The sequence below is a fragment of the Tiliqua scincoides genome, chromosome 2, assembly GCF_035046505.1.
Source record: "Tiliqua scincoides isolate rTilSci1 chromosome 2, rTilSci1.hap2, whole genome shotgun sequence".
NCBI lineage: Eukaryota > Metazoa > Chordata > Lepidosauria > Squamata > Scincidae > Tiliqua > Tiliqua scincoides.
In genome coordinates this window covers 138,959,099-138,985,579 of record NC_089822.1, presented here as the reverse complement: position 1 = coordinate 138,985,579, position 26,481 = coordinate 138,959,099, and the positions used below count along the sequence as shown (strand labels likewise).

General features: G+C 44.3%; 1 protein-coding gene across 1 annotated transcript in view; it reads right to left on the bottom strand.

The window, feature by feature from the left end:
• ANKFN1 (ankyrin repeat and fibronectin type III domain containing 1) overlaps nucleotides 1-26,481 on the bottom strand; it is a 118,339-nt gene that overhangs the window by 64,787 nt on the left and 27,071 nt on the right. Inside the window, exons 5-6 of the mRNA XM_066617760.1 lie at nucleotides 5,615-5,712; nucleotides 2,119-2,209 (exon numbers count right to left, since the gene is read on the bottom strand). Of these exons, the coding sequence (XP_066473857.1) occupies nucleotides 2,119-2,209; nucleotides 5,615-5,712 (189 nt within the window). The remainder of the gene's footprint in view (nucleotides 1-2,118; nucleotides 2,210-5,614; nucleotides 5,713-26,481) is intronic.

The following is a 26,481-nucleotide window of genomic DNA, read 5'->3' as shown; positions in this document are numbered from 1 at the left end:
TTCATTAGGGCTGCAGTCCTATCCACACTTTCCTGGGAGCAAGTCGCACTGAACACAGTGGGACTTTCTTCTGAGTAGACATGGTTAGGATTTTGGTGTAAAACTCTACCTTTCGATTGCTAAATTCTTTAGGTTTACCCAATCTTTGCAAGAGGTGAAACCACTGTGGGTGGTAGGGCTCCTTTACTGCAGCAGCTGCAGGGCTAAAGGGGGCTTGATGATCCTAGTGTGAGTTTTCAGCTCCCATTGCAGCAGCTGGATGAGGATGGGCAAGAGAAAATTATAGCAGCATCATGTATGAAGGAAGGTTGGATCAGACAATGAACAAATGTTCCACTTTGACACAGATGATTTAAGGGGTACCAAATTCCTACCAAAGCTCAAGACCTGGCAACAAATGTTTATGTCAATCTGGAATGCAAAATTCTCCACCTCTCATTTAAAAAAGGAATACCAGCAATTGAAATTCAAAATTTCAAAGGATAAGAACATAAGAACAGTCCCACTGGATCAGGCCATAGGTCCATCTAGTCCAGCTTCCTGTATCTCACAGTGGCCCACCAAATGCCCCAGGGAGCACACCAGATAACAAGAGACCTGCATCCTGGTGCCCTCCCTTGCATCTGACATAGCCCATTTCTAAAATCAGGAGGTTGCACATACACATCATGGCTTGCAACCCATAATGCAGTGTTTCAGAGATTCCAGATTCTGGTGGAGTTCATCATGAATCATGCACATTTTTATAGCAAAACTGAGTTTCACCCCAACTATATGACTGTTTGAGGTTGGTTATAAAACTTTGCATTTTCCAAATTTCAAAATGTAAAGTGAATATTGGGAAAATCCATTGAGTTCCACATTTGTGGTATAACATGAACATTATCATACAATGTTCCACCATGTGAACCCATGCAGAGATAAAATCATGCAAAGCCGCTTTCTGGTGTTGTAAATAGAAAGTGTGAGGGGAAAGGTACGTTAACAAGCATTGCACAGTTGCAAAACTCCATGCACAGAAGAAAAATCCCGTATTAGTCAACAACCAAACTGATCCTAAGTTTGGGTTTGGCTGATAACCATAAATTCTGTGATCATTAGTTTTACATGCATATATCTCACAAGATAAACCAATTCCTTAAAAAAAAAATAGTTTAAAAGCATGAGACTATTCACTGAAGAAAACAGGAAATTCCTGAGGGTTTCCACTGAAAAATGTGTGCTGCTTCCGCCAGCATCAAACACTATTTCTATATTATAAATGAGTAGGGAAAAAAGCAGTATCAGCTCTGTTGCACTTTGTTGGTTCAATCCTGCAAAAACATGTATTAATGCCCAATATTCCTTGAGAAGTCTTCTTATTTAATCTTCTATATGAGTCACTCTCTTTTAAGGGATATCAGTCCCATCTTGACTTTCTGCCCTTTTCTCTTGTGACCCTGCTCCTGTGACAAACCCTGTGACAAACAAATGATCAATCTAGTTGATGATTGAATTGACAAGAGATTTCAGGAGGGGAAGGGTGTTCAGAGATTTCAGAGTGTATCTGTATGGTTCACAAATCTCTGCTTTGTTACCCCTATAACTGGTATACCTCCTCTCCTTTCTTAAAATCCCCTCTTTGGTGCTTTGGTTTAATCCCCGATGTCTAAATTGAAACAAAATCTACATCTGAGTAACTGCATTTGTACATATTCATTCAACCACCCTTCTGTTCTTCATTTGCCCCTCCATTTGCTTCCTTACCATTCCAGACTGCCCTAGTTTTGAAATTTAGATTGTAAGGCTCTTATTGCATGGACCAATCTTGTTTGCTTATGGTATAAGCCCCTCCCATCAACCAACAAATGGTCATTCAATCTCATACCCAAGAAGTTTGAGAATTAGGCCTTTTATCACCTTTTTTACACCAGGCTAATTAGAACAGAAATAACATATATCAATTTAATTATGCATCCTTAAACATTCTTTTTAAATATTTCATTCCTTGCTGGCAAGACTTTGGCCACACTTACTTTTGAGAACTCACTTAAAAATAAAAAATGGGAGAGAACAAAAAAAAATCTGACCAAAAACCCTAACAGTAAATGTTGAAAGAGATGAAAGATCTTAACCTACTAGAAGGAGAAGCAGAGGGGGGTGCAGAAGTCTGAGGCTGTCCCCAGCCTTTCATGTTATAAGCAGAAACGCGGACATAATAGCTTCGGCCCTGCAATAAAAGAGAAACAAACAAAACAGAACCCCAAGTTTAGAAACATGGCTGGAGTGAATTTTCCTTTTCGCTAACCTGTGACAAAGAAGTGAAAGGAAGCTCTTTAGCAGAGCCAGCATCAGGGGTTGGCATGGCTGCACAACTGCCAAGGCTGATGTCCTGCCAGGGGCTGACTGCATCTCCTGCAGCCCGCTTGTTCAGAAATTCTCTCCCTGGTAAGCCAGCAATAAGCAGCAATGGACAAATTATGTGGAGGACAAATGCCCACCAAGGGAGCCACATAGAGGACATCTTGCTTCAGGGGCTCCCAGAACGTCCGCCAGCACAGCTATATAGGTCAGGGTTGAGACAAATAATCTCTGATTTTGATATCAGCTTTGATAGTAACAAATCTGAGGCGGCTGAACTAACTGTTGATTGCATGTTCTTATTTGTGGACATCTGTGATGCCAACATGTCAGACATATTATGGCTACTATCAGCCAAAATTACTGCCACAGTCAAGCAGGCTGAATAGTATGAGAGCCAATAAGACAGAGGCAAAGAAGAAAGAAAGACAGAGGCAATAAGAAAGAAGGCAAAGTAAAACAGCACTGCGAATGAACAGGGAACAAAAGTGTGCCAAATATAGACAGACACACACTCGTAGAGAACACTTCTTCACACTGATAACACCAAACAGGTAACTAGTTTTGACTCAGCCCTAGGATTGCACCTTTTATACAAGGAGAGCAAATAGCTGCTCCAAAACCTGCTCCTTCCCTGTGTGTGTTAGAAGGGATCATTGTACCCACCTGTTCTGTTCATATTTTTGATATTGCTGATATTTTTGACACACTCATCATGTACCATCAGTGGCGTCACAGTACATTTTGGAGGTGTAGGAAACTGTCGTGACACCCCTCCCATCGCTACGCCCCACTACACAAAACTATACCACAAAAATGTTAAATTTCCTTCCCTAGAGAGTTTTCTTCTCCTGCTGCTTATTCCTACTCTGAAACTCGCCTTACTTCATTGAAAGACTGGGTTCGTTTCAACACACAATCTTGGAGTGAATTGCAACAGTTTAAAACAAATGTATCCACGCTGAAAAAAATGGGATTAAAAATATCCCATATAAATACAGAAAGTGTATTCAGGCCCAATCCTATCCTTGAGATACACCAGCATACCACTGGTGCAGAAGTTCACCCTCTGAATGACATGCCACAGATGCCAGTGCAATGTTGGAAAAACACTGTGCCAGTGTTACTCAGCTGATGGAGAGGCCAAAAAGGGGAGGAGATGGGGTCATGATGTGAGAGGAATGAGGAGGAGTCTACATACACCATACGTAAGGGAAGCTCTAGGAGGTAACCCTATTCCAGGCAGTGTATAGAAAGGGCTGCAGCCTTTTTCTACATCAGGGGTTCCTAAACTGGGGCCTTATGATGCACTGGCCAGGGAAGCCCAGTCTCTACCCCCTTAATGGGAGGGGCAGGGTGGAGCGATGGCAGAGTCATGATTGCCAAAATCATGCTGCTGCTGGGGGCACAAGGGTGTTTTTAACTTACCACAGCCAATGCTGGCCTCCAAGGCGGGAGTGGGGGGGGGGGTGCCCTGCTGGCTCCTCGACAGGGCTCCCCATGCCTTAGGAAAGCTAAAAATAATGATCATGAACCACTTCCAGTTTGCGACTGATATACCAGAAGTTGGTTGCGGTAGCTATTTTTAGCTTTTCTGAGGTGCAGAGAGACCAGCCAGAGGGGTTCGCAGGCTTCCCTGCACCCGTGGTGGCTGGCACTTGCCAGTAAGGAGGTGGTAAGTAACCTCCCTTCTGTCCCTTGTGGGACATGGCAATCATGTTGCTGCCATCTCCCTCCCCCTCCAACACTTAGAGCAGTTCCCACCTCTCCCAGGTACCACTGTTCTAGGTCAACAGAGATATCCAGTTGTTCCTGTTCCATAGGGATAGAAGGACAAACCTTAAATGAAATATATAGCCCAGCACTGTCAACCATAATCAGCAGTGAGGTCTTGGGGTCCCTCTGCTGCAAAAAGTTCTTTTACCTGGAGATGACAGAGGCTGAACTTCACTCTTCAAAGATGAACCACCAGCACTGTAGAACATTAGGCTACAACCCCTTCCCCAATGCTGATGTGATTGTCAGAGAATGGAGAAAGAGAAAGAGCAACTCATTGACTTGACTGGAAGCCCTATTTTGAAAGAAGCATCCTTGCAGAGACAATTGGGATTATAACTGTTGTTTTCTATTGGCCTGAACGGAAACTGGAAAATGGTCTGACTTAGTTGTGTATTGGGCCCCTCATAAATTATTATTATTACTTAAAAGATTTTTATCCTGCCTTTCCTCTGTCAGAGCAGATGCCCAAGGCGGCTTACAATTTCTAAAAACAATGAAAAAACTAATAATAAATAAATACATACATACATACATACATACATACATACATACATACATACATACATACATACAATTGGAGGAGGGCAAAACTATTAACATTCAAGAAACTGCTATAGCGGCACAGGAGGCGGACAACCCATCAGCCAGATGAAACAAAAAGGTTTTGAGCCCTTGCCAAAATGCCATGAGGAAGGGGGTAGATCTTAACTCCCCTGGTAAGGGGTTCCATAATGGTGGTGTCACTGCCGAGAAGGCTCACCCCTGCGCTGCCATCCCCCTAACTTGAGAGAAAGGCGGCACTCACAGGAAAGCCCCCTCAGTTGACCTAAGAGGGTGGGTCTGAAAATAGGGGACATTAATAAATGCTGACGTTATATTCCTTGGGACTTGTTGTTTGTAAGTAAATCTGTTTGGAAACCAGGTGCATATAAAAATTAGAAATTCAATACGTTCAATATCCACATTCAGCAGCTTGCAAGTGATGAATATTAGGTGAAGACAAACGTGGACAAACTGAGCATCCCTAAAACCCCACGATTGCTCATATGGAGATTATTGTCCACCATCCACCCAGTTTTAATCTCTCTAAAAACACACCTCTTTCCTTTTAAGTTAATGCAACCAGCTACTTTTTGTTTCCCCAACAAAGCAGTGGAGATAGAATTGTTATTTTAGCTATCGGATATGGACTCAGGATCCGGTCACTCTGTGGCCTTTGATCTGCCCCCAGGATTAGCCCATGCTTCATGGCACAGCAGCTTTCTTTCCACTCTTTGGTGATCTCCCTGCACGAACATGACAACTTACAAAACAGCCCATGCCGCCTGCCTATTTCTTTGTGATTCTCAGACATTGGCTACTCGACAGAATGTGCTTAAGCTCTTGCCAGAGGAATGGCATTCAGTTGCTCTCCCTGAGCAGCTTAAACTCAAAAGTTCAGAGTTCTGCTAGTGTTTGGGGGGCAGACAATCTAAATTAATGACTTGTCATTTACCATTGTGAGGCCGGTGATAGTGCACCTCAAAGACTGCAGATTATCCATGATGATTTCCCCAGCCAAAGGAGAAAAGTCTCCTGAACAGCTCCACTCCACTAGAAAACAAATCAGACAGGGGAAGGGTTAATCAAGCATCACCGTCAGATAAAGGAATACACGGTATTTGACTACTCATTTCATCTCCCTCTTGTTTGCCTCAGGCCTGTGTGTCAATAAAAAAGAGTTTAAGAACACAGTAGCATACAATTTAAGCCAAGCAAACATTTGCTCTTCTTTAAATAACTTACTTAAGCAAAGAGATAACATAGAACAAAGAGAGTTTCGGAAAGCAAACACAACGGGAGTATAATATCTATGGTCTGCAAGCCAACAGTCAAACACCAGCATTTATGAATGGACCTTTCGTGACATTGGCAGCCTGAGTAACCCTATGGGGACAGTCATATCTCTATGACTCTACAGACCTTGGCTGTGAACCTGGGACCATGCAAACAATGTTCCCAATTGGGACCCTGCAGCTCCTAAGGCCGGCCCTGCCGCTCTCAGACCCTCTGTCACATTACTTCAGTGCTTCCTAGTTTCTTCTTCTTAGGTGCGGTCAGACGGTATTACTTCTGAAGCTTCATGACGACACCACCTAGCTGGGTAGGAAGGAGCTACAAATCACCAAAGAAGCCACTTCCAGTAATCCTAATCATTTTTGCATTCCGTGTACTACCTGGCTTGGCTTACTTCTTTTAGCAAAATGGACTGGTGGGAGCAGGAATATCAAATGACATGGAAGATCCTACTTTAGGGCTGGCCAAGAACGACACATGGTTTCTACATTATGCTTTTTGGAATTCTTTAGACATGGGTCTAACATCTGAGAGGGAACAAAGATAATATGAGAAGCAGTACGCTCAGGTCAAAAGAAACTTTAACTTTTGTCCATTAACCTTGAGTTCCTGGAGGCTTTTACAACATAAGCACCACAGGCTATATGGAGAGTCACAGTACTGTCTCCAGCCACCACTATGAAAATTTAGAGGCTGTTAATGTAACATCATGTAGGGGTTCTGCCTGTATATAGCCGCCTTTCATTATAGCACGCCTGTAAGTGTCATTACATTTGATGGCCTGTCACATTTTCCATTGTAAACCATGATTTTCTGGGCTTTATAACTTTTGCTGCATTCAGTCGCTTAGAATTTGTGCTCTAAAGCTGGGTATACAAGCTGCCAAACCAGACAAGTTCCATTACTGTGCCAGCATAAACTGGAGAAGACCATCCTAGATTGTTTAATGTCAAACAAAAGCAATGTGCGGTCTTGTTCTTTTTTCTCTACAAAAACCTGTGCTGAAAAAAAAAAAATGGGCTTCCATTTGGGACTGTTTGTTGTCATCACGTGCAATAAAGTTATACTGCACAATAACACCAGTGAAAAAGTAAACTGCCCAGTCCTAACTAACGCTGCAATGGAGTAGCACTGAAACAGCCTACACTGTATCCAGCGCGGGAAGAGAGGATGCTGGGGGGTCTCCCCAAAGTAAAGGGACATTCCCCCTTCCCATGGGGTAAGCCGCAGCAGCTGCTATTGGGTTACTTGGGCTTGTGTGAGCAAAATTGCTGATACAAGTCCGAGCAGCGCTGTGTCAGGAAATCAGGACTGGTAGGGGGACAGGATGCAGCAGTAGCCCCTGCTGCAATTCCTGCTCCTATCCTGAGCCCGATGAACCGCCTTCCTCCCCCCATCCTGTTACCCCACTCCCTGACTCTCTTCCACCCTTCCCTGCCGCCCAGCAGGAGCTTACCCATTCCGTTGGGCACTCCACTAGGATCTGGTGCCAGCAGGCCAGTGCAGGCCTGAGCACCAGGAGCATCTGTGCTGCTGCATTGTGCTTTCCGGCACATTTGCAACAGTGTGTGTACTTGTTCCGCCAGAACTAGGCCGATGAGGATTGTGCCCCCAAAGTAGCAAAGCTGGCTTATCAACACTCAGTTACTACGTTTCAGTCAACAGCTTAAAAATCAAGAGGTTAGAAAGGAGAGGAAGAGTGGGGAACTCCATAAAATATCCTAGTTTATTTTGAGAAAGTAACAGAGCAATCCTAACTTGTGCCGGAACAGGGAGACTGGCGGGTCTGCACTGTATCCAACACAAGTTTTGGGCTGTCTGAGGCTCAGCCCGAGGCAAGGGGAAACATTTCCCCTTACCCTGGGGAGAGCCGTAGCAGCCCCAATATGGTACTCAGATCTGCACCACTGAAATCAATATCACAGATCCAAGCAGCCCAGGACTGCCTTCAGTGGCCCGGGAACGGGACTAGGATCTGGCATAAGCGCTGCATCTTGGCCTCACCTCCTGCTCGTTGTTCCCTCAGCTCAGGCTAGGCCAAGCTGGAGTCCAGGGTCTTGGGCTAGAGTTCATCAGGGCCTGCGCACGTGAGGCTTTCCTGCAGAGCCAGCACCATGTAGGGGATCTTTATCCGTGAACAAACAAGCCTGTTTATATTGTTTTTCCCTTCTGTTGATCCATTTGTTAATAAAACCTCTTTGACCCTCTACCATGTTCTGGGATCAGTGGATTTGTCAGTCTCCCTGTTCAGCAGGTGCTTCTGTCTGAGTGAGGGCAATACCAACCCAGAAAACTATTCTTGGGGGGTTTTGCCCATGGAACCCCTCCAGGAACTGGGTCTTTTGGGCTGGTGACAGTGGACTTGTAGTGCAACCCTAAAGGCACTGCCACCACAGGTACAGCCAAAGCAGCTACCACTGCATCCTGCAGCAATGCAGCGGCCACTGGAGGGTACTGTCAACCCCTTCCCCTGGGGAAAGGCCTAAGTCCTGCAATGGGGCTTCTCAAGTCTGTGCTGGCTATTTTGCCAGAGCAAACTTGAGAGACTCGGTGTCAGGCCCAAAGGGTTCAGAGCTCTGCCAGTCCCTACCCCCTCCCACCCCAATTCTTCCCCTGCCCTAGATCTTCCAAATCTTGTCCCACTAAGCTGCACATCCAAACCCAGTAGAAGAGTGTGGAATGGGAAGGGAGTGAGTCCCTGACACTAAGGCTACTGCCCTAGATGAGAAGGTGATTGCTAGAAACCCCCTTTGCTCTTCATGACAGGATATGATCAAGGATGTCAGTAGGACTCAGGTAAGGCTGCGGTCCTATACATGCTTGGGAGTAAGCCCCATTGAGATCAGTAGGACTTACATCTGACTAGACATGCTTAGGATTGTGCTTTAAGTGTTACCTAAGTTTTAAAAAATACCCATCTTTTTAAAGACATAAGGAGGTCCTTTTGAAACATGATTTTAAAAGAATGGAACTGTTAAATTATGAGAATTTAAGGTTGGCCCAATGAAGCAATCAAAAGTAGCTAAGAAATAAAACAATTGTCTTGATATGTAGTGTGTGCAACATATTTTTGGCTTAAGAGTTTCTTATTTTATTGCTTTCTTCTAGCAGTTCTCTTACAGCATGTTGTATCAGAATTGGCCCAGAGAAGCCCCACATAATTATAAGAGACTCAGCATACAGGAAAGAACATCCATTCTAGGCAGATGGGGTTGCAGGCACTTTAGATTGTACTTTGGCTTTGGAAAGGTGGCTGCTGGGCCAACCATAGAAAAGAGCCATAATTCAGTGGAACAACACATGTTCTAAATGTAGACTATCCCAGATTTTATGTATTTACAAAATTGTTTATCACCTCTTCATCTGAATGCCCAAAATGGTGTATGAAAAGGGAATATGTAGACACACACACACACACTGTAATATATTGTAAAACAGCACGAAAGAATGAAGGCAACAATTGACAAAAGAGGCAAGTTTTGGAGAAAGTTCAAGTCATGACATCTCCAGTTAAGAATATTGTAGGTAGCAACACTGGGAAAAATCATAGCACAAAACCTTGTAGAGCAGGGGTGCTCACACTTTTTTGGCTTGAGAGCTACTTTGAAACCCAGCAAGGCCCAGAGATCTACCAGAGTTTTTTTACGATGTTCTCGCCATCATAACATATAACATTTATGTGTACAATGTATGTTGGTGTACCTTGCATAACCGCATGAGCCAATATTGCACAACACAACATAATTAACTATAACCATTTTTTATAATTAGTTGAGTTTACTTTGATGACTTGCACTGAAGTGAATCAGCCAAGGATGCATAGCCCGGACAGTAGCTGCTGACAGCCAGCTTTAAGCACACTTCCAAATGTTCATCAGTCATGGTGGAACAGTACTTGGACTTAATGATCTTCATGTAGGAAAAGGCTGACTCACATAAATAAGTGGAGCCCTTCCTGCCTCAGGTGCTCTTATATCCCTGAGGGCCCTATTGCCTTCAAGTGGCTGCAGCTGTGCAGAACACTCTGCTGGATGCCCAGGCCTTACCCTTAAAGGGGCCACTGCTGACACCACATCTACCTCCTCACCAGATCTTCCTCGATTCCAATACAAGTGGGGGGGGGGAGCAGATCTCTATACAGACCAGTGCAAAAACAGGGAAAGGTGTGGGGGAGGGAAGATCTCTATATAGACATCACAGCAAGACCAGTGCAAAACCCCTTGCACACAGAACCAACAGATGGAAGTTGGGGGGGGGGGCAGATCTCCATACATACCAGTACAAAAACAGGGGAAAGGTAAGTCATCCCCAGGAGAGTCAACGGGGCTCACTCCCAAGGATGCGTGGACAGGAGAGAAGCCTGCCAGCGGCTCCTCTCCAGGTCTACTCATGAGTCACCCCAGTAGAGTCAACGGGGCTCACTCCCAGGGATGCGTGGACAGGAGCTCACTCCCAGGGCAGGGCTCACTCCCAGGGATGCTTCACTCCCAGGGTGGGGCTCACTCCCAGGAATGCATGGATGGGAGAGAAGCCTGTGATTGACTCCTTTTGCCTGGCGATCGACTGGTAGATCGGGATCGACTTATTGAGCACCCCTGTTGTAGAGCAAGTGCCACTCAAAGCAGACACTAAGGGTGCAATCCTAACCCCTTATGTCAGTGCTTTCCAGCACTGACACAAGGGCAATGTAGCTCCGAGGTAAGGGAATAAACATTCCCTTACTTTGAGGAGGCCTCTGTGAATGACACCCAACTGCAGGATGCAGCACAGGTCCCATTGCTGGAAAGCACTGGCATAAGGAGTTAGGATTGCGCCCTAAGAGGCTAACAGTACAATCCTAGGCATGTCTACTCAGAAGTAAGCCCCACTGAGTTCAGTGGGATGTACTCCCAGGTAAGCATGTATAGGGTTTCAGCTGAAATGGACCAAAGGTTTGACTTTGTATTAGGCAAGTCTGATATCTGTTGGTTAGAAGAAGCAGAAAAAAATAATGAACAATAAGGCTCACATTCTGCTCATACCTAAGTTGAGGACGAGATACTTCTTTAACAGAAGCAGTTTCTTGGGTTTTGGTGGTCATGGAAGATAATGGCTATGTGGGTACAAGCAAAAAAAAACATGTAAAGTGTCTTGCATTATCAGGTTTGGCCAGATAGGTGGTAAAGTCATTAGGTACCATCACATTCATATGAACAGCCCAATCACAGCTTCATGAGTTGTTTCATCACCAGTGAGTAGCTGATGGCACCAAAAGGTGCTCTGGGAAAATTCTGAGCAAATTCTAACACTTACATATCTGTCAACATAAGAAAGGAATACTTAATCAGACCATTATGAATGCTGATCAGGGCAAGTCTCCAGGATTTTGGACAGGAATATTTCTCTACCCTACCTGGAGATTGAAGCTTGGGACCTTCTGCATGCAAGGCATGTGGTCCAGCTATGGTCCCTTCTCCACTATTTTCATATATCTAGAACAGTGCCTACCATTGTGTTCCATTCTAATGGAACAGCCCTGGTAGATAAGAATTGGACATGGCAATGGAATTTCTGAAAGATTTCATGTTAGCTGCAGTTAAGACTATGATACATTAGAACTGTTCTGGAACAAGCAACATAATCCAACCACACTGTTTAGGTGGATGGTTCCAAAAGAGGCCAATGCAGAGATACTTATGTACTATGAGAAAAATTGGCTTCATTTCTTGAAAGCACACTTGTGTGTTTATTATTAAACAGTGTGTTTGCAAAAGAGTGTGCATAAATGCAGGATGATGACATTATGCATCCCTTCATCAGATAGCCAGAAGGTCAATTTCGGCATATGCTGAGAGACATACTATGTTATGGCCTTGAAACAATGCTATATTACAATGGTAGTTGCACATGGTGGAAACATAAACAGTACATTAGAATTTATTTTACTAGGTAAACTGCTCTGTGAACAGCTGTTGATGAAAAGCAGTATATAAATATTCTTGATGATGATGATGATGATGATGACCTGGTGCTAAGTTCAAGAGGGCTCCTGCATCTTTCGTGGCTGCATAGCTGAGGGAATTTCAGAAGGTCCCTCTGCATCACTGTGGTGTCATGCAGCGGTGAGATAAAAGTTACATCTGCTAAAATTGACCCTTGTGCACAAGTATGAAAGATATAAGAATTCAGTCTTCCTGTGCCACTCCAAGATTCTTGCCTGATCTTTTTCATCAGTCATTTCAGTAAAGTCCTTGTGGATTTTTCATTCTGCCACAGTAGTTCCCATGCTCATTTTTCATGGAGAAAAATTGTACATTGTAATCAACTCTGAGATGGCATTATTAAAAGCAGCCATCGTCATAAGATTTTCTTCCAATATCCCCTGACAAATGTTAGGGATTATGTGAAATTAAATTTCTCAGGTTTTATATTTCATGGAGAATTCAGCTACCTCATCAGGATGCAAAACTTGGCTCTTCTCTAGAGAGTCTTGCCTTATTTTTCCTCAGATGCTTAAGGGAAAAATAAAAGACCTCAGGCTGAATCCCAGGCCTCACCATTCTCTCATACCTTGACAAGGAAGTAACACTCCAGCACAAGAACAACATACAGTACTACCTTCTTATGAGTTGGGCTGGAGGCAAGATGGTGTGCTTGCTCCCCCCCCCCAATTCTAAATTTATTTTTTATGTGTGGATATTAGGGAACTCTACTAGTCCTTTCCATAGTCAGCAGGAGGCCAGAGAGATCTCTGAGACCATTGCTAGTGAGATCATAGTAGTAGCAGGCCCTGGCTGCCAGCCCTGGACTCTCCATGTCGTCTTGAGAGAGGCAGAGGCCAGCAGATTAATGTTGCTTGTGCTGCTTTAATGCTGCTAATTCTGCTTGGCTTCTATAAATTATACCAGTGCTGGACACCCCTTAAATACAAAGGTGAAATATGCACATGGTGGTATGTAAGTTTGGACAGACAATCTTAAGTTCGATCTGCTAACACTGAGACTCAACGGTTCCCTCATGGTGATGGGCTTGTTTGCATTCAGATTTGCTTGGACCCTGGGCAAATGTATCTAGTTTTCCTTCTGACTTGGTCCCTGCCTAGGTTATTCTCCTCCTTAGGCCAGTGTTCCTCAACCAGTGGTACGGGTACCACAATGGTACCACTTGAAGTGGTATCTGGTGGTTCTCCTGGGACCCCTGGACACCCTGACACCTGGCAGCAAGACCAGGAAAGTGACACAACAAACAGCAGTAAGTAAGTAACAAACAGCATCTCCAGTTACTCTGGTGGTACTTCAAATAGATGGACCATGTGAAATGGTACGGTGGAGGGCAAACATTGAGAAACACTGCCTTCGGCTAATTTGGCTCTAGGCCTTCCTCTCTTCCCAAGCAATGACTGAGAAGATTAACCATCAATTTATTTTATCTTCACTAAAGAGGCCACTGGCCAGCCCACATACAAGGCAAAGATGGGAATGTGAGAGAAGGAAGGTAGTTCCTGTGTTCCAGATGGACTCAGGTAGGGAAGAGGAGCGGAGATAGATTTGGCAGGCAGTGAGGCTATGAGGTGGCAGGTTCAGGAACATAGCATGGCAGATGAAAATCAGGTTTAAAAAAATAAATCAGATTTTTTTTATTTTTTCTAAAAGAATTCCAATACTAAGTTTTTCTTTTAAAAATAAGTTGGGCAAAATTATGGTAAACCTGACTCAAGGGATGAGTCAACTGAAACACTGCACAGATTAAACCTCTACGACTGTTTCGAGCCCTTGCTGCATTGTTGTTAAATGGTCAAATTAAAGTTGCACGCTACAGGTTAGTTTTGAAAACTATGAGACTAATTAAAGTAGTAAACCAAACCACCCATGTAGGCACAGCCAGACCGCTGCTTCCTGTTTCTTTTTAGTATAGGGAAGGGGATGGGGGTGCCAACTATTATGACAACTGCAGAGAGCAAGGCCTGCAGGGTAGTTGCCATTAAAACACTTTGCCCCTGCAGTGATTTCTGCAGATACCCTTCCTTCTTCCCATTTATCTGCACTTGAAGGGAAGGAAGAAGAAAGGAGATGCCCTATTGCTCCAATCCACTCCTCCACTCTTTTGCTCCAGTCCATTCCTACAAGCACCCCGAAGAGAGGAGAGCACCTAAGGCATGCCAAAGTACAGTGCCCCCCCATCCGTGGACTTGGGTTTTTTCTGTTTCAGTTATCCGCGGTCCACGACTCCCCACATCGTGCTCATGACGCATCTTTGTTTTGTTTTCCCTCCAGTTGCTGTCTCCTGTGCATTTACAGCCCTCAAAACTGCTTCCTCTTTTCACCTGCTTGTTAGCATGTGCCCTCCAAGCGTAAAGAGGAAGCAATTTGTAGGACAAGCACTAAGAGGAAAGCATGAAGAGGAAGCAGTTTGGAGGTATGCACAGAGCACCAGTAGAAGTTCACTGCTATCTAAGGTTTTGCATATCCTCAGTAGCAGCAGGGACATATTCCCAATGGATATTGGGGGGGGGGGAATGACTGTATAATAATAATGGTAATGACACTGGCCAATGTACAATATAGATAACATGTGGCTCTTTGCTTTCCATTGGGAAATGTGGCCCATACTTCCTTTTTAGCCAAGGCTAGCAGCTTGGTGCAAAGAAAAACTATCAATAATCAGAAGCAGAGACTCAATAAATGCATTTTTTTAAAAAGGGGCAAACTTTTTATTTTCCATTGTCAGCATGTGTAATGTCCATCAATGGGGTTGGCCCAGGGGAGCAACGGTCAACTTACCATGACAGGGAAGGAGGTGCCAAGTCCTTGAAAGTGGTTTACACAGGCAGTTTAATCTTATGTGAACCTTTACATTCATTGGGGCCTTCTTCACCACAAGAGCCCCGGTTCACAGTCCTTAGCATGAGTTGTGTCTCTGGGTAAGTTCAAGTGAGGAGAGAGTTGCGGGAAATTCCCTTGCAATTGGTTTCCTGTCAATTCTGCTGGCCCTGGAATGCCTCCCTCCTGAAGAGCCTGCTGGGTGAACTTGGTTGGGCCGGTAGGTGCGGCTGGTCAGAGCTTCTCATGGTCTGATAGGGGATTCCCAGCAAGGGCGGGAAGTTGTCTGCTGGAGAGCTGGTGGTGCCAGCCATCACCCAGGTTCCTGGGATCACCAAGGGGAGGGGTAGCACCCTATTGAGGGACCACTGCTTGGTAGGGCTTGCGGGGTCCCCAGATGCCCCCAGGGTGCAAAGCCCCCTGTCTTGCCAGGGAGCACCTCCCCCAGAGATGAGGGGCCAACCGCCCCAGCTAGGGGCCCTTTCGGCCCTTTCAGAGCCAAGGATGGGCAAGGGATCGCTTGCGCTTACCATCTCTCCCAAGTTGGAGCTCCAGGAGGAGTAACTCCTTTGCCGGTTGCTGGGATTCTTATGGGAGGCCTTATGGAGGCTGCCAGGCTCCATCCCAACTGGTTGGTGCTGCCCCTTCTGGCCACAAGATTGGCCCGAGATCCTGCGAGATCTTGGGCCATCCTGCAGCTGAGCGTTGCTGCAGCCACATGCCTCAGAGGCCGCTTCTCTGGCCAGTGCCCTGCACCATGGGCATATACTCAGCGCTAAGCCTTGACGCGGAACCCTGTGGCTGCTGGAGCCACTGGTCCCATGGTCTCCCCGCCAGCTCAGGGTAAACTCATGGCATAATGCCTGGCGCACTTAAGTTAGCAAATCTTATTATAGTCTGCTCTAAAAAGAAACAAACCAAAAAACCCCCACCAATTTATATTTCTACATTTTCAAACAATGCAACGGCCTCCTTTTCTCTTCTTTATATATGTCGAATAAGCCATTATTGTCATTCTAGAAAAGAGCCCTTAAAATGTTATTTCGTCCTCCAAATAGTGTTCATGCATGCACGTCATCACCCCATGCAATGCCTGTTGTCCTTATTCACTTCCATCATTATGATCTCCTCACCAACCTTCTGCTTAAGCCCTTACACTTATATTGGCTCCCTGTCATGCTCTGCGTCAGTGTCAAGCTTCTATTTTTAAACTTCTCTGCATCTGTGCCTTTGACAATAGGCTGGAACACATCAGAGGAGTCGTGATGCAGATGTGTCTCTAAAGCATTGGTGCCAAACGTGTTTCATTTAGCGGAACAGCACTTATGGCGCATGCTGAAGACCAGAAGTGACATCATTAATCAGGTAGTGATGTCATTAAGCAGATGATGGTCAGAAATAATAATAATAATAATAATAATAATAATAATAATAATAATAATAATAATAATAATAATAAACAACTTTATTTGTATCCCGCCCTTCTCCCTAAAAGGGACCCAAATGACCGAAGACAAAATAGGCAAATCTTGATCATATTTTCAAGAGCAATCCCAATCTATTATCATGCTGGGATGGCTCAATTATCACGCAGGTTGTACTTTTAGCAGCACCACTTCTTCCGAGGCATCTTAGCAGCTCAGCAGCTGAGAGGTGCTCTGCAAAGTGATACCTCAGCAGAAGCGGCACTCCTGAAAGAGCAGCCCATGTGATAATTGGGCTTTCCCAGCACCTCTGCAGTGTCTCCCTCTCTTACCCTCCCCCCACTGCCTTCTGAGGCCTCCTTCTGTCTCTCCCTCTGAATGCTTTGGCAGAAGCACCATTGCTGAAAGGGCAGAACTAGGAGAGTCCAATTATCACAGGGTCACATAATTCCACAGACTGCATCCAGCCCGTGGGCCTTATGTTTGATAGACCTTCTCTAAAGAAAACAGAGGAACATGAAGAGGAGAACATCTGGTAACCCAGCAAAAAGTGGAATGGATTCCTACACAGCAAATCAAGATCCAAGAACCAGTCCATCTATGCCAGTACACTGGGGGTCGGCAACCTACAGCCTGTGAGATGAATGGATCCCGTCACCCAAAGTCATCTGGCCCATGGCTCAAAGCCTTCCGCTCAAGTCACTGCATGCCAGATGGGGTTCGCAGAGTTCCTGTGCCATGCAGCACAAGAAGTAGAGAAAGAAATCAGTAAAGAAATGGTGGGAGCACATGCCTGAAAAAGTGGTAGAAAATGAGCAGGTGAAAATCTTGTGGGAGATCAGAATCCAGACAGATAAAAAATTGGCACTCACCACACCAGATATAATTGTGGCTGAGAAGAAACAAGTGTTGCTTATTGATGTAACCATTCCAGGAGATAATAGAATTGAGGAGAAACAATTGGATAAGATCACAAAATACAAAGACCTGGATATAGAAATGCAGTGCCTTTGGGGAAAGAAAACAACCACCACCCCTTTTGTCATTTGGTGTGCTAGGCACAATTCCCAAGGCTCTTAAGAAATATTGGGCCAACATAGGCATAGGCAAGATAACAGCTGAACAAATGCAACAAACCATGCGACCAGGAACATCAAGCATTACATGGCAATATTTCACCAGTTCTTAAACTCTTGCATAGAGTTTGAACGAGTGAGCACCCAAAAATCCTAGTCCCACTATCTGGTGGGCTGTGACTCCACTGATGATGATGATGATCAACCCCTGCTAATTGGGTAAGAGGCACTTTTTCTAGTGGGTGCTCCTTTTTTTAACAGGGGGAGAGTAACTAGCCCACCTCACCCCAGCACTGTCTGTTCTAGTGGCTGTCTGCTGGTATTCATTTGCATCTTTTTAGATTGTGAGCCCTTTTGGGACAGGGAGCCATTTAGTTATTTGATTTTTCTCTGTAAAGCGCTTTGTGAACTTTTAGTTGAAAAGCGGTATATAAATACTGTTAATAAATACTGTTAATGATGATGATGATGATGATAGAGACAGCTGCTTATCTTCCCTGCCCAGACTGTTCCAAGCCCTCAAGTAAAGAGAACGGTCTCGACCACCAATAGAAACTGTAATCTGACATGCCCCTTTTCAGGCCATGCTATCCCTGATGGTCCATCAGCATTTGTGGTGGCATGCCAAAATCCAATTTCTGCCCATGATTTGTTATTCAGAGTAGGATGCTGCAGAACCAAACTTTGGGCTTCGAGCTGCTCTTGCACGTCCATCAATCAAGCCTCTCTGAGAAGACTTCTCACTTCCCAGAACTGCTTCTTATTTTTTGGTTCTGCTCACCATGCATAAACATTAAATGTTTGGGGACAGTACCTTAAGGGGTGCTCAGGCTCATGTATGAGCCTTATCGTAACCGACTGCAACTTTTGACTGTGACATGATGAGGGCCATATCACAAACGGATTTTAAACTGCCCTTAGACTGCAATCCTCAGTACACTTTCCTGGGGGTAGGCTCCACTGAACACAGTGGGACTTCCTTCTGAGTCGACCTGCATAGGATTGGGCTGTTAGTTTAGAAAGCTGTTTGCAAACCGGCATGGTGGTGGTGGGGTTCTGTATGAAGAAAATGAAAAATCCTCTTTAGATTACAGAAATCATTTCATGGTTCTTTGGATCTTGGCCTTGATCTTTTTTATTGTCATGACCCTGTTAACATGCATTCCCTCAGAGAACAAGGCAATCTTTTTTTCCCCTGGTTGGTGGGCAGCTTTTCTTCCTTACCCATCTGCTGAAAGAAAAGATGAGCTTGTTTCCCCATGGAAATGCAACCTTTTACACATCACACTAAACAGCAAGCATTCATCCATTATATAATGTATATCAAGTGTCCCAAGAGCTTCAAATATAATTTCTTTCTAACTTTTCCCACACTGGTGTAAGTTAGTTATATATTATTACCCTGTACTACATGTTATTGCAGCAACTGCCACTAAAATACTACTACTTTAGTTAGCCTGCCTACAGATGCTCTTCTTTTCAAAGGTTGCTGATTTACTGGGAGGTGAAAGGTAAGTGAAATACTCTCCCACACTAAGCCTGAGAGATGAATTCCCTATTGGCTTTTAAGAACCATAATGCCAGCCTTTTTAACACATGTGCTGATTTTAATAAATTATAGACACAATCCTAACCCACTTTCCAGCAATGCCATAAGGGCAATGCAGCTTCTAGGTAAGGAAACAAACATTCCCTTACTCTGAGGAGGCCTCCATGAGTGCCCCCCAACTGCAGGATGCAGCACATGTCCCATTGGCACAGCTATGCCAGTGCTGGAAAGTGGGTTAGGATTTGGGCCTATGTTGTATTCATTTACTTTGTATTTTAATATTTTGCTACTGGAATATACGGATGTTGTTTTATTGTTCTAATCTGCTTGGTAAACTTGTTCTTTCTTACTATTGTTATTATTAGTAGTTCTAGTAGAATTTGGGGCATTTAACACGGTATCATAGCTTGATGAGCTTGTTTCTTTTGTCTCACGACTCTCTCTGGGTAAACAGGTTTTCAAAGGACTTCCAAGATCTGCAAAACTTATTTCCCAGACCCAATCATGGGATGAGCACGCGCACTATGGGCAATGATGTCTTTCTCACTTCTAGTTCAACTCTCTGAAATAAACCATCATCTCTCTCCAGAGTGTGTGCGATTCAGTCAAGATGAGCCTTGTCTAACAACCTAATGTGAATTCTGTGAGACTGCTCATTAGTCCTTGAAATGCATAACTCACTGCCCAATCATATCCCCTGGCACTCCACAGCACGCAGCCGCACCAAAAGAGCACATGCTGCATGCTCTGGTAGGGGAGCAATCAGTCGGCCATTTATAGGTAAATTAAAAACATTTTTCCTTACCTCTCAGTAGGCCACCTAATTGCTTATGGATCTTCTTGGACCCATACCAGCTATTTTGCTGTAAGTCCGAGAAGAGGAAGGGGGCAGGGTTCGAAAATGAAAGATAGGATCTGGCGCACCACCTTCAACCTACTCTCTGTCCCCTGCTCTCCCCCCTCCTGTCCTGAACCTCCCCTGAACCACCCATGAACTGCCCCCTCTGCCATCTTACCTGGGTCACTGTGGAGTATCTGGGCAATTCTGGCACAAGTGCAGAACCACTAGTCCTTTCCGCCAGTGGCTGCATCGCACTTGACAGCAGCGCGACATTTGCATCACTGCAGGGCCATCTATGACAATGGGTCAATCTGGGAAGGGAGCAAAAGAACCTGGCCAAGCACCAACTGGCTGTGTGAATGGACACTGTGAGGCTTGCACAGCCAGATTTTGCCTATTATTGTCAAGTTAATGTGGTCCATAAAAACACTCAAGGTCCAATCCTATCCAGCTTTCCAGCACTGATTCAGCCAAGCCAATCGGGCGCACACTGCATTCTGCGGGGGGAAGGGAGAGTCACGGAGGCCTCCTCAAGGTAAGGGAGCATTTGTTACATTGCGATTGCATTGGTGCTGGAGTGTTGGATAGGTTTGGGACCTTAAACCTACCTACCGACCTACCCTTTCACCAACAGCTCCCCCTTACATTAGGATTTGAACGTTCTCACAGTACATTCAGTCAAGTAGCAGACCAGACACAAGTTCCCTATGAAATGAAACACTTTAACTTTCCACCAGTGTTATTCCTTCAAAGTTATAACATTTGAGGGGTGGGGGAGGAGAGGGAAGCTTTTTCCAGCAAAGTACATGTATGCTTAGGACTTTTTTTTTTCTCCTCTTCCCAGACTAAATCCTTGAATTCTTGTTAAAACACTGCTAGATGGTGCTAGGGGATCAAAGAAATTCTCTCCTCAGCATGGGGCCTCTTAAGCTGTGAAATCTTACTTTCCCTGACAAAGGTGAAGGATGGTAATCAGAAGCCTCAGAGACTGGCAGAAGCAAAGTTAAAGCAAACATAAACACTGACTTGAGCCTTTTAATGTCACCTACTGTTATATAATGACATAAAGGAGCAGCTTTGCTCTGAGTCAGACCAGTTTAGTCCAGTATTGTCCCTAAGTGGCAGCTGCTCTCCCAAGGCTCCTGATCTGAGCTACACAGTCACATGGCCCAGCTTGGAGACGCTTCAAGGTTTGCAAAATTGGCATGCAATTGTTGAACTTCTCTCAATCACAGATGTTCTTTTAATGCAATGTCCCTCTCATACTTGGAAATATCTCACAAATCAGTGCAACCATTTTGGGTTTTCTTTGGAGCCTGCGTGGAACTGTCAGTTGCTAGTTCTGCACATGCTCAGTGGAGAGAAGCCTACTTGCCACCTGACCAGCCAACACTACCCTGCACAGCACCAACTCTGTCTCCTTTCTGACCTGTTGCCAGCTCCAACCAGCAGGGTGCCTCTCTTCCTGCCACCTTCTTGTCAACTGCACAGTGGGGAAGTGTTGGATCAGGTCACTATCCAATTTTTCCAGCTCCGGTGCAGCCACAGTGCAGCCCTGAGATAAGGGAACAAATGCTTCCATACCTTGAGGAGGCCTCAGTGACTGCCTCCCCACCACAGGATACAGTGCATGCCCCATTGGCACGGCTGTACCAGCATGGAAAAATTGGATAGGATTGGACCCTGGATCTGTTTCAAGACTACATGTCCCAAGTGGCTGTGCAATATCACACATGCACAAAACAATGGCAAGGAATTTCAAGTAAATCAGGGTGAACTGGAAAAACAAATTAGAGATGATCATTACTCGGACTGCATTTTGTGCTTGGCTAGATGAGCCAAGCAAAGAGAAGTCTGTGATACACTAGTCCAGCTCAAGCAGAATTGTACTGTCAAAAAAAGAAGAAATAATTCAATGACATTATTTTGGTTTCCTGCAGAGTGCCTCAGATGTTTTGCCTGAGGAGTAAGCTGCAGATGTACTTTGCAAAATCTAGTGACACAAATTTCCAAGTTTTGCTGTAGGTGAAATTACAGTGGAAACTCTCTATGGGGACTGGAAGCATTGAAAATTACTCTGTCTTTGAAATTAGTGCCTGTTCAGCATGCCACAATCCAATCAGGCTAGGATCAGACTGAATATATACCATTGCTGTAAACCTTGGAAAACAAGATTAGGTGATTGGTCTACTTTTTGAAGTTATACAGGTTGAGTCACAATATTCGCAAGGGTTCTGTTCCCAGAACTCACGTGGATGGCAAAAATCGCATTAAAGCAAATCTATTTAAAAAACAATGTCCCTTTGCTGGGCGATTTAAAAACAGCCTTGCTGACCTTTGTGATGAAAGACAGAGTCATTAAGCAAACAATCAGTCTCTCTCCAGGTACTTAGAAAGGCTTCACTCCAAGGCAGCGATTCCTCCCTTCATCCAGAGAGCAGCACTGGGAAGGAATGCAAAGTGATTATCTTTCTTTCACATGCTCAGGGGAAGGGAGGGGTCTCTTGCCTTGGAGTGAAGCCTAAGTGCCTGGAGAGAGAATAATTGATGGATTGTTGGGCTGGTTGCCCTCTTTCATAATTGGTGGATTGAGGGCCACAATCCTTAATTGATGGATTGAGGGCTGGTTGCCCTCTTTTGCATTAACAGGTTATTGTTAAATGACTTTTCCCCTTTAATTTAAAGAGCCTGTCTCATTGCATTGAGATTACCACGAGTGAAAAATCCGGGGGTAATTAGGTTATACCTGTATAAATCAGATCAATGGCTGAGAAAGTGATACTATCCCATTTGCTAACTGTACATTTAACTTTAAACACATGAAGAATTCATGCAGATTCAGATATAAGCCGTACCTTCATTTAAAATTATAATAGACTGTGATGGATTGACATGCCGGCTCCAATAAAAGACCCAAACCACAAAGCAACCATGAAAACACAGAGAGGGCAGTTTGCCATGCTGATCTTTGACTGAAATAACATTTATTCCAGTCCGTAAGCATAGCTGCCTCAAATAATGTCACTTCCAGTTGATAATGAAGATAAAAGAGACAAATTTTAGATGAATTTTTTCCAGACTCTGCAATGTATTTTAGGGGGTAAAAATTCTTTAAGAGTTCAGCAAAGTAAACATGCTTTGCTTATCAAGCGAAGCCCTCAGTTAATGTGAAAGTTGTTAATGGATTTGGAAGAGGTCTTTTCAGCAGTTCCGTTGTACTATTCAATTGAGAACTACTGTAATAGTTATTTTTAATGGTTATGCATCACTTGAAGTGTATCCTGACTACATCTTATTGTTGGTGAGATACTTCTGCAATTCCCGACACATCGATTACTTGATATCTGCAATTGATTTTAGGGTGGAGGGGAATCACAGTGCCACAGGGATTCTCCAGACACCTCTAGCAGTATACCTACCCTACTCTTTGCCCTACAAACCTTAGAAGTTGTTCTTTTTCATGTGTGTGAAACATTTCATGTGGGGGAGGGGTAGGAATCTATGGGAATTGTCAGCACCTTCATTAAACTACTGTGTCTAGGACTTCAGTTAATATACGAGTATAAAAAGTATATAAAAGCAGTGTAGGTACACCTGTAAGTCATAGTGGCTGTTTTGTCTATCTTTTTTTCGATATGAAGAAAATAAGGGCCCAATCCTATACAACTTTGCAGCGCTGATGCAGCATGCCGATGAGGTGTCCCCTGCATCCTGCAGTGGGAGAGCACTCATGGAGGCCTCTAAAAGGTAAAGGAAAGTTTGTTCCCTTGGGGCTGCATTGCGGCTGCATCAGTGCCAGAAAGTTGGATAGGACTGGACCCTAAATCTATCAGAAGGTGTGTTTGGAAGAAGCAGTAGATTGGGCACATACAAGTGAGAATTTTAAATTTTTTAGGAGGGGGGGGGAATAAACAACCACACCAAGTAGTGAGACAAAGCTTAATTCCTAGCCTCCCCTGTTTTCCAAAGCTCCATATCTCAAGCAATGGCCAACAGATGTCTTCAGTGCTTGCAATAAAGGGGGGAGGGGAGTGGTAGCATCAAAAAATGGAAAACAAGAGAATGAAAGTAGAAACCATCATCCTTGTGCTGAGTCAGAGTGTGCTCCAGCAGAATAAACATTTAAGAAGTCCAACACATGGTGGCTTTGCCCTAAGGCAAAAGAGTTTTGGAAAAAAATTCATATAAATATTCAAGCTATTTTCAATTGTGTAATACCCTTACAACCAGAATTGTTTCTATTGAATATCTTCCCTGAAGGATATAATAATGATTTCAAACACACTTTGTTATACGTGATCATTGCAGCAAGATTGGTCTATGCCAGGTTATGGAGAAACTCAGAAATTCCGGGTGTAGGGGTGCGGATTGAGAAAATGTACGAGATTGTCAAAATGGATATGTTGACGGAAAGATTGAGGGATGGCGAGATGGAAAGAATACAGAGATTGTGGAACCCATTATATGAATGGTTAGATAAACGATTATGAAATATTGATTGAAGAGATGATATAATTATAGAAATAAGACAGTATTGGCTACAGTTCTGTGATTCCCTAGTGTTTTCCCCTCCGAATTACCCTGAATATATGTATCTGTGATTTTCCCTGTACCCATGCCTTAAATCAAATAAAATCAAATAAAATATTTTAAAAAAAAAGAAGTCCAACACATTCTGAGATACAATCCTACTCAGAGTCAATTCACAAAGAACTCTCTTGGGATCCTTTCTCTAGCAAAGTATCCACGGTTTCAAGCTAGTTTTCTTTCTGAGCTTTTAAGTAATCTTGCTAAAGAAAGGATCCCACACATACAAATATAAAATGGTGTAGTGGATGGAGGGTCAGACAAGGACTAGGGAAGGCAGGATTCAAAGTCCTTCTTAGCCATGACATTCACTGGGTGACCTTGAGTCAGTCACTCTTGCTTTCTTAGCCTAACTATTTTACAGTGTGTTGCTGTGAGGATAAAAAGGAAGTGCCATATTCCTCTTAAGCTTCTTAGATAAAGGGTAAAATAAAATACAAATAAATATGCTATTCAGATGTCATCCCACACACTGATGTGATAACAAATACTAACAGCCCAATGGCAGTGGATCTTGTAACCCTTTGCCATAGTCCTATTACAGCAATACAAAAGTTGCACTGCTGTCACACACAGTCCAGCAGCACCGCACACCTGCCAGACTGACCCAGATGCTCCACCGGTCCAGGTAAGGTGGCAGCAGGGGTGGACCAGGGTGACCACAGGGTGGTTTGGGGGAGGTACAGGGTAGTGAGGGGGAAAAGTAGAGGTGGGGAGTGGGCTGGAGGGGATGGATCTTGGTGGCAAATGAACATCCCTGATTTTCCACCCACTTCACCCCCTCCACCTCCTTGGGCTTACACCAGCAAAATAGCTGGCTTGGGTCTTTTAAAACTGACAGATTACTTTATTTCACACTGGGAAGAATAAGGGTCTGAGGCAACTGAGATAAAGACAGAGCTTGAAGCTGCAATACTATGCACATTTACTTGGGAGTAAGACCCATTGAACATAGTGGGACTTAACCCTAAGTAAACATGTAGGATGATGCTGTAACTAGTCTCCAAGTACAAGGTTGGCTAACAAACAGCCCAGTCATAACTGGGCTTTATGAAAGCCGTTCCACTGTTGTAAAAGGCCATATGGTGGTGTGCAGAGTGTGTCGCTAGTGGCCATTGCAAAATCGCTGTTACAGGTGGTGGTGGTGTCAGAGGCCTGCTGCTGGGTACCAGCTTTCCCTTACTCTACTTGGACTTGTTCCAGGAAAATGGCTGGTGCAGATCCAAGGAGACCCATTGGGGTAGCTTGCCCTGATATAAGGGAACAAATTACCTCAAGGAGGCCTCTGGGACTTCCCCATCCCACAGGATGCAGCCCTCCTTTTTGTGGAGGAAACTGGGTTTACCGAGGTGTGCCCCATACTCTGTTATGTGTCTTGAAGTAGGTTTTACCCAGCTTAAAATGCTGACTTGATTGAGATCAGTAAAATTTTGGCTTGCGATCTTATTCAACTCTGCTCCCTCCTGACTGACCCAGTACTGCCTGTGGAGGCTGTGGATATATTCAGTAAGCTTAAATCAATAGGACTGGAAACTGCAAGCGTAGGTATGGTTGGCTTAAATGAAGCTTATAGGATTATTGAAGAAAGAATGTTTGATATCGAGCGTCAGGAGCTATTCTGCGAGGCTAACACCACATGCTCCCCCCTCTATCTGCACATCCCAGTCAGTTTTGGAAAGCCGGCCTCTTTTTTCTATCATCTGCGGTGCCAACAGGCTCGCACAGCATTCTTCCTTGCGAGATGTAATGCATTTTCTGCAGCTTTGCTAGTGGACAGGTTCAGTGGCATTCCCCACTCAGAGAGAGGATGCTCCTGTGATAGGAAGAGTGTCTAGGGACCCTAGAACGTATTTTTTTCCCCGCTGCCCACGACACGAGGCTCTTCGTAAGAAATATCTGGCCCCATTGCTGAACAAAATGCAGGGTTGGGAGGATTCAATTAAGCTCTGGTCTCTTCTTTCCATACTGGAAGCCGTCTTTGAACAAGGCTGCTAACTTTGTCTCTGGGGTTCTAGCAGGATGGAATTTTGGGTTTTCTGCTATTTCATGGTGAACAGAAGAGTAGCTGATGATTATGACTGTTTTATGTTAATGTTTTTTAAAAAATTTTTTCATCTATGACAATAAAGTTCTTATGTTATGTTACAGGTTGACGCATGCACTCCCTTGGTACAGCTGCAACACTGGGGAGGGGGTTAGTTAGGACTGAGCTGAAAGAGAATGACAAATAGACTTCCCTCCCTTGACCACA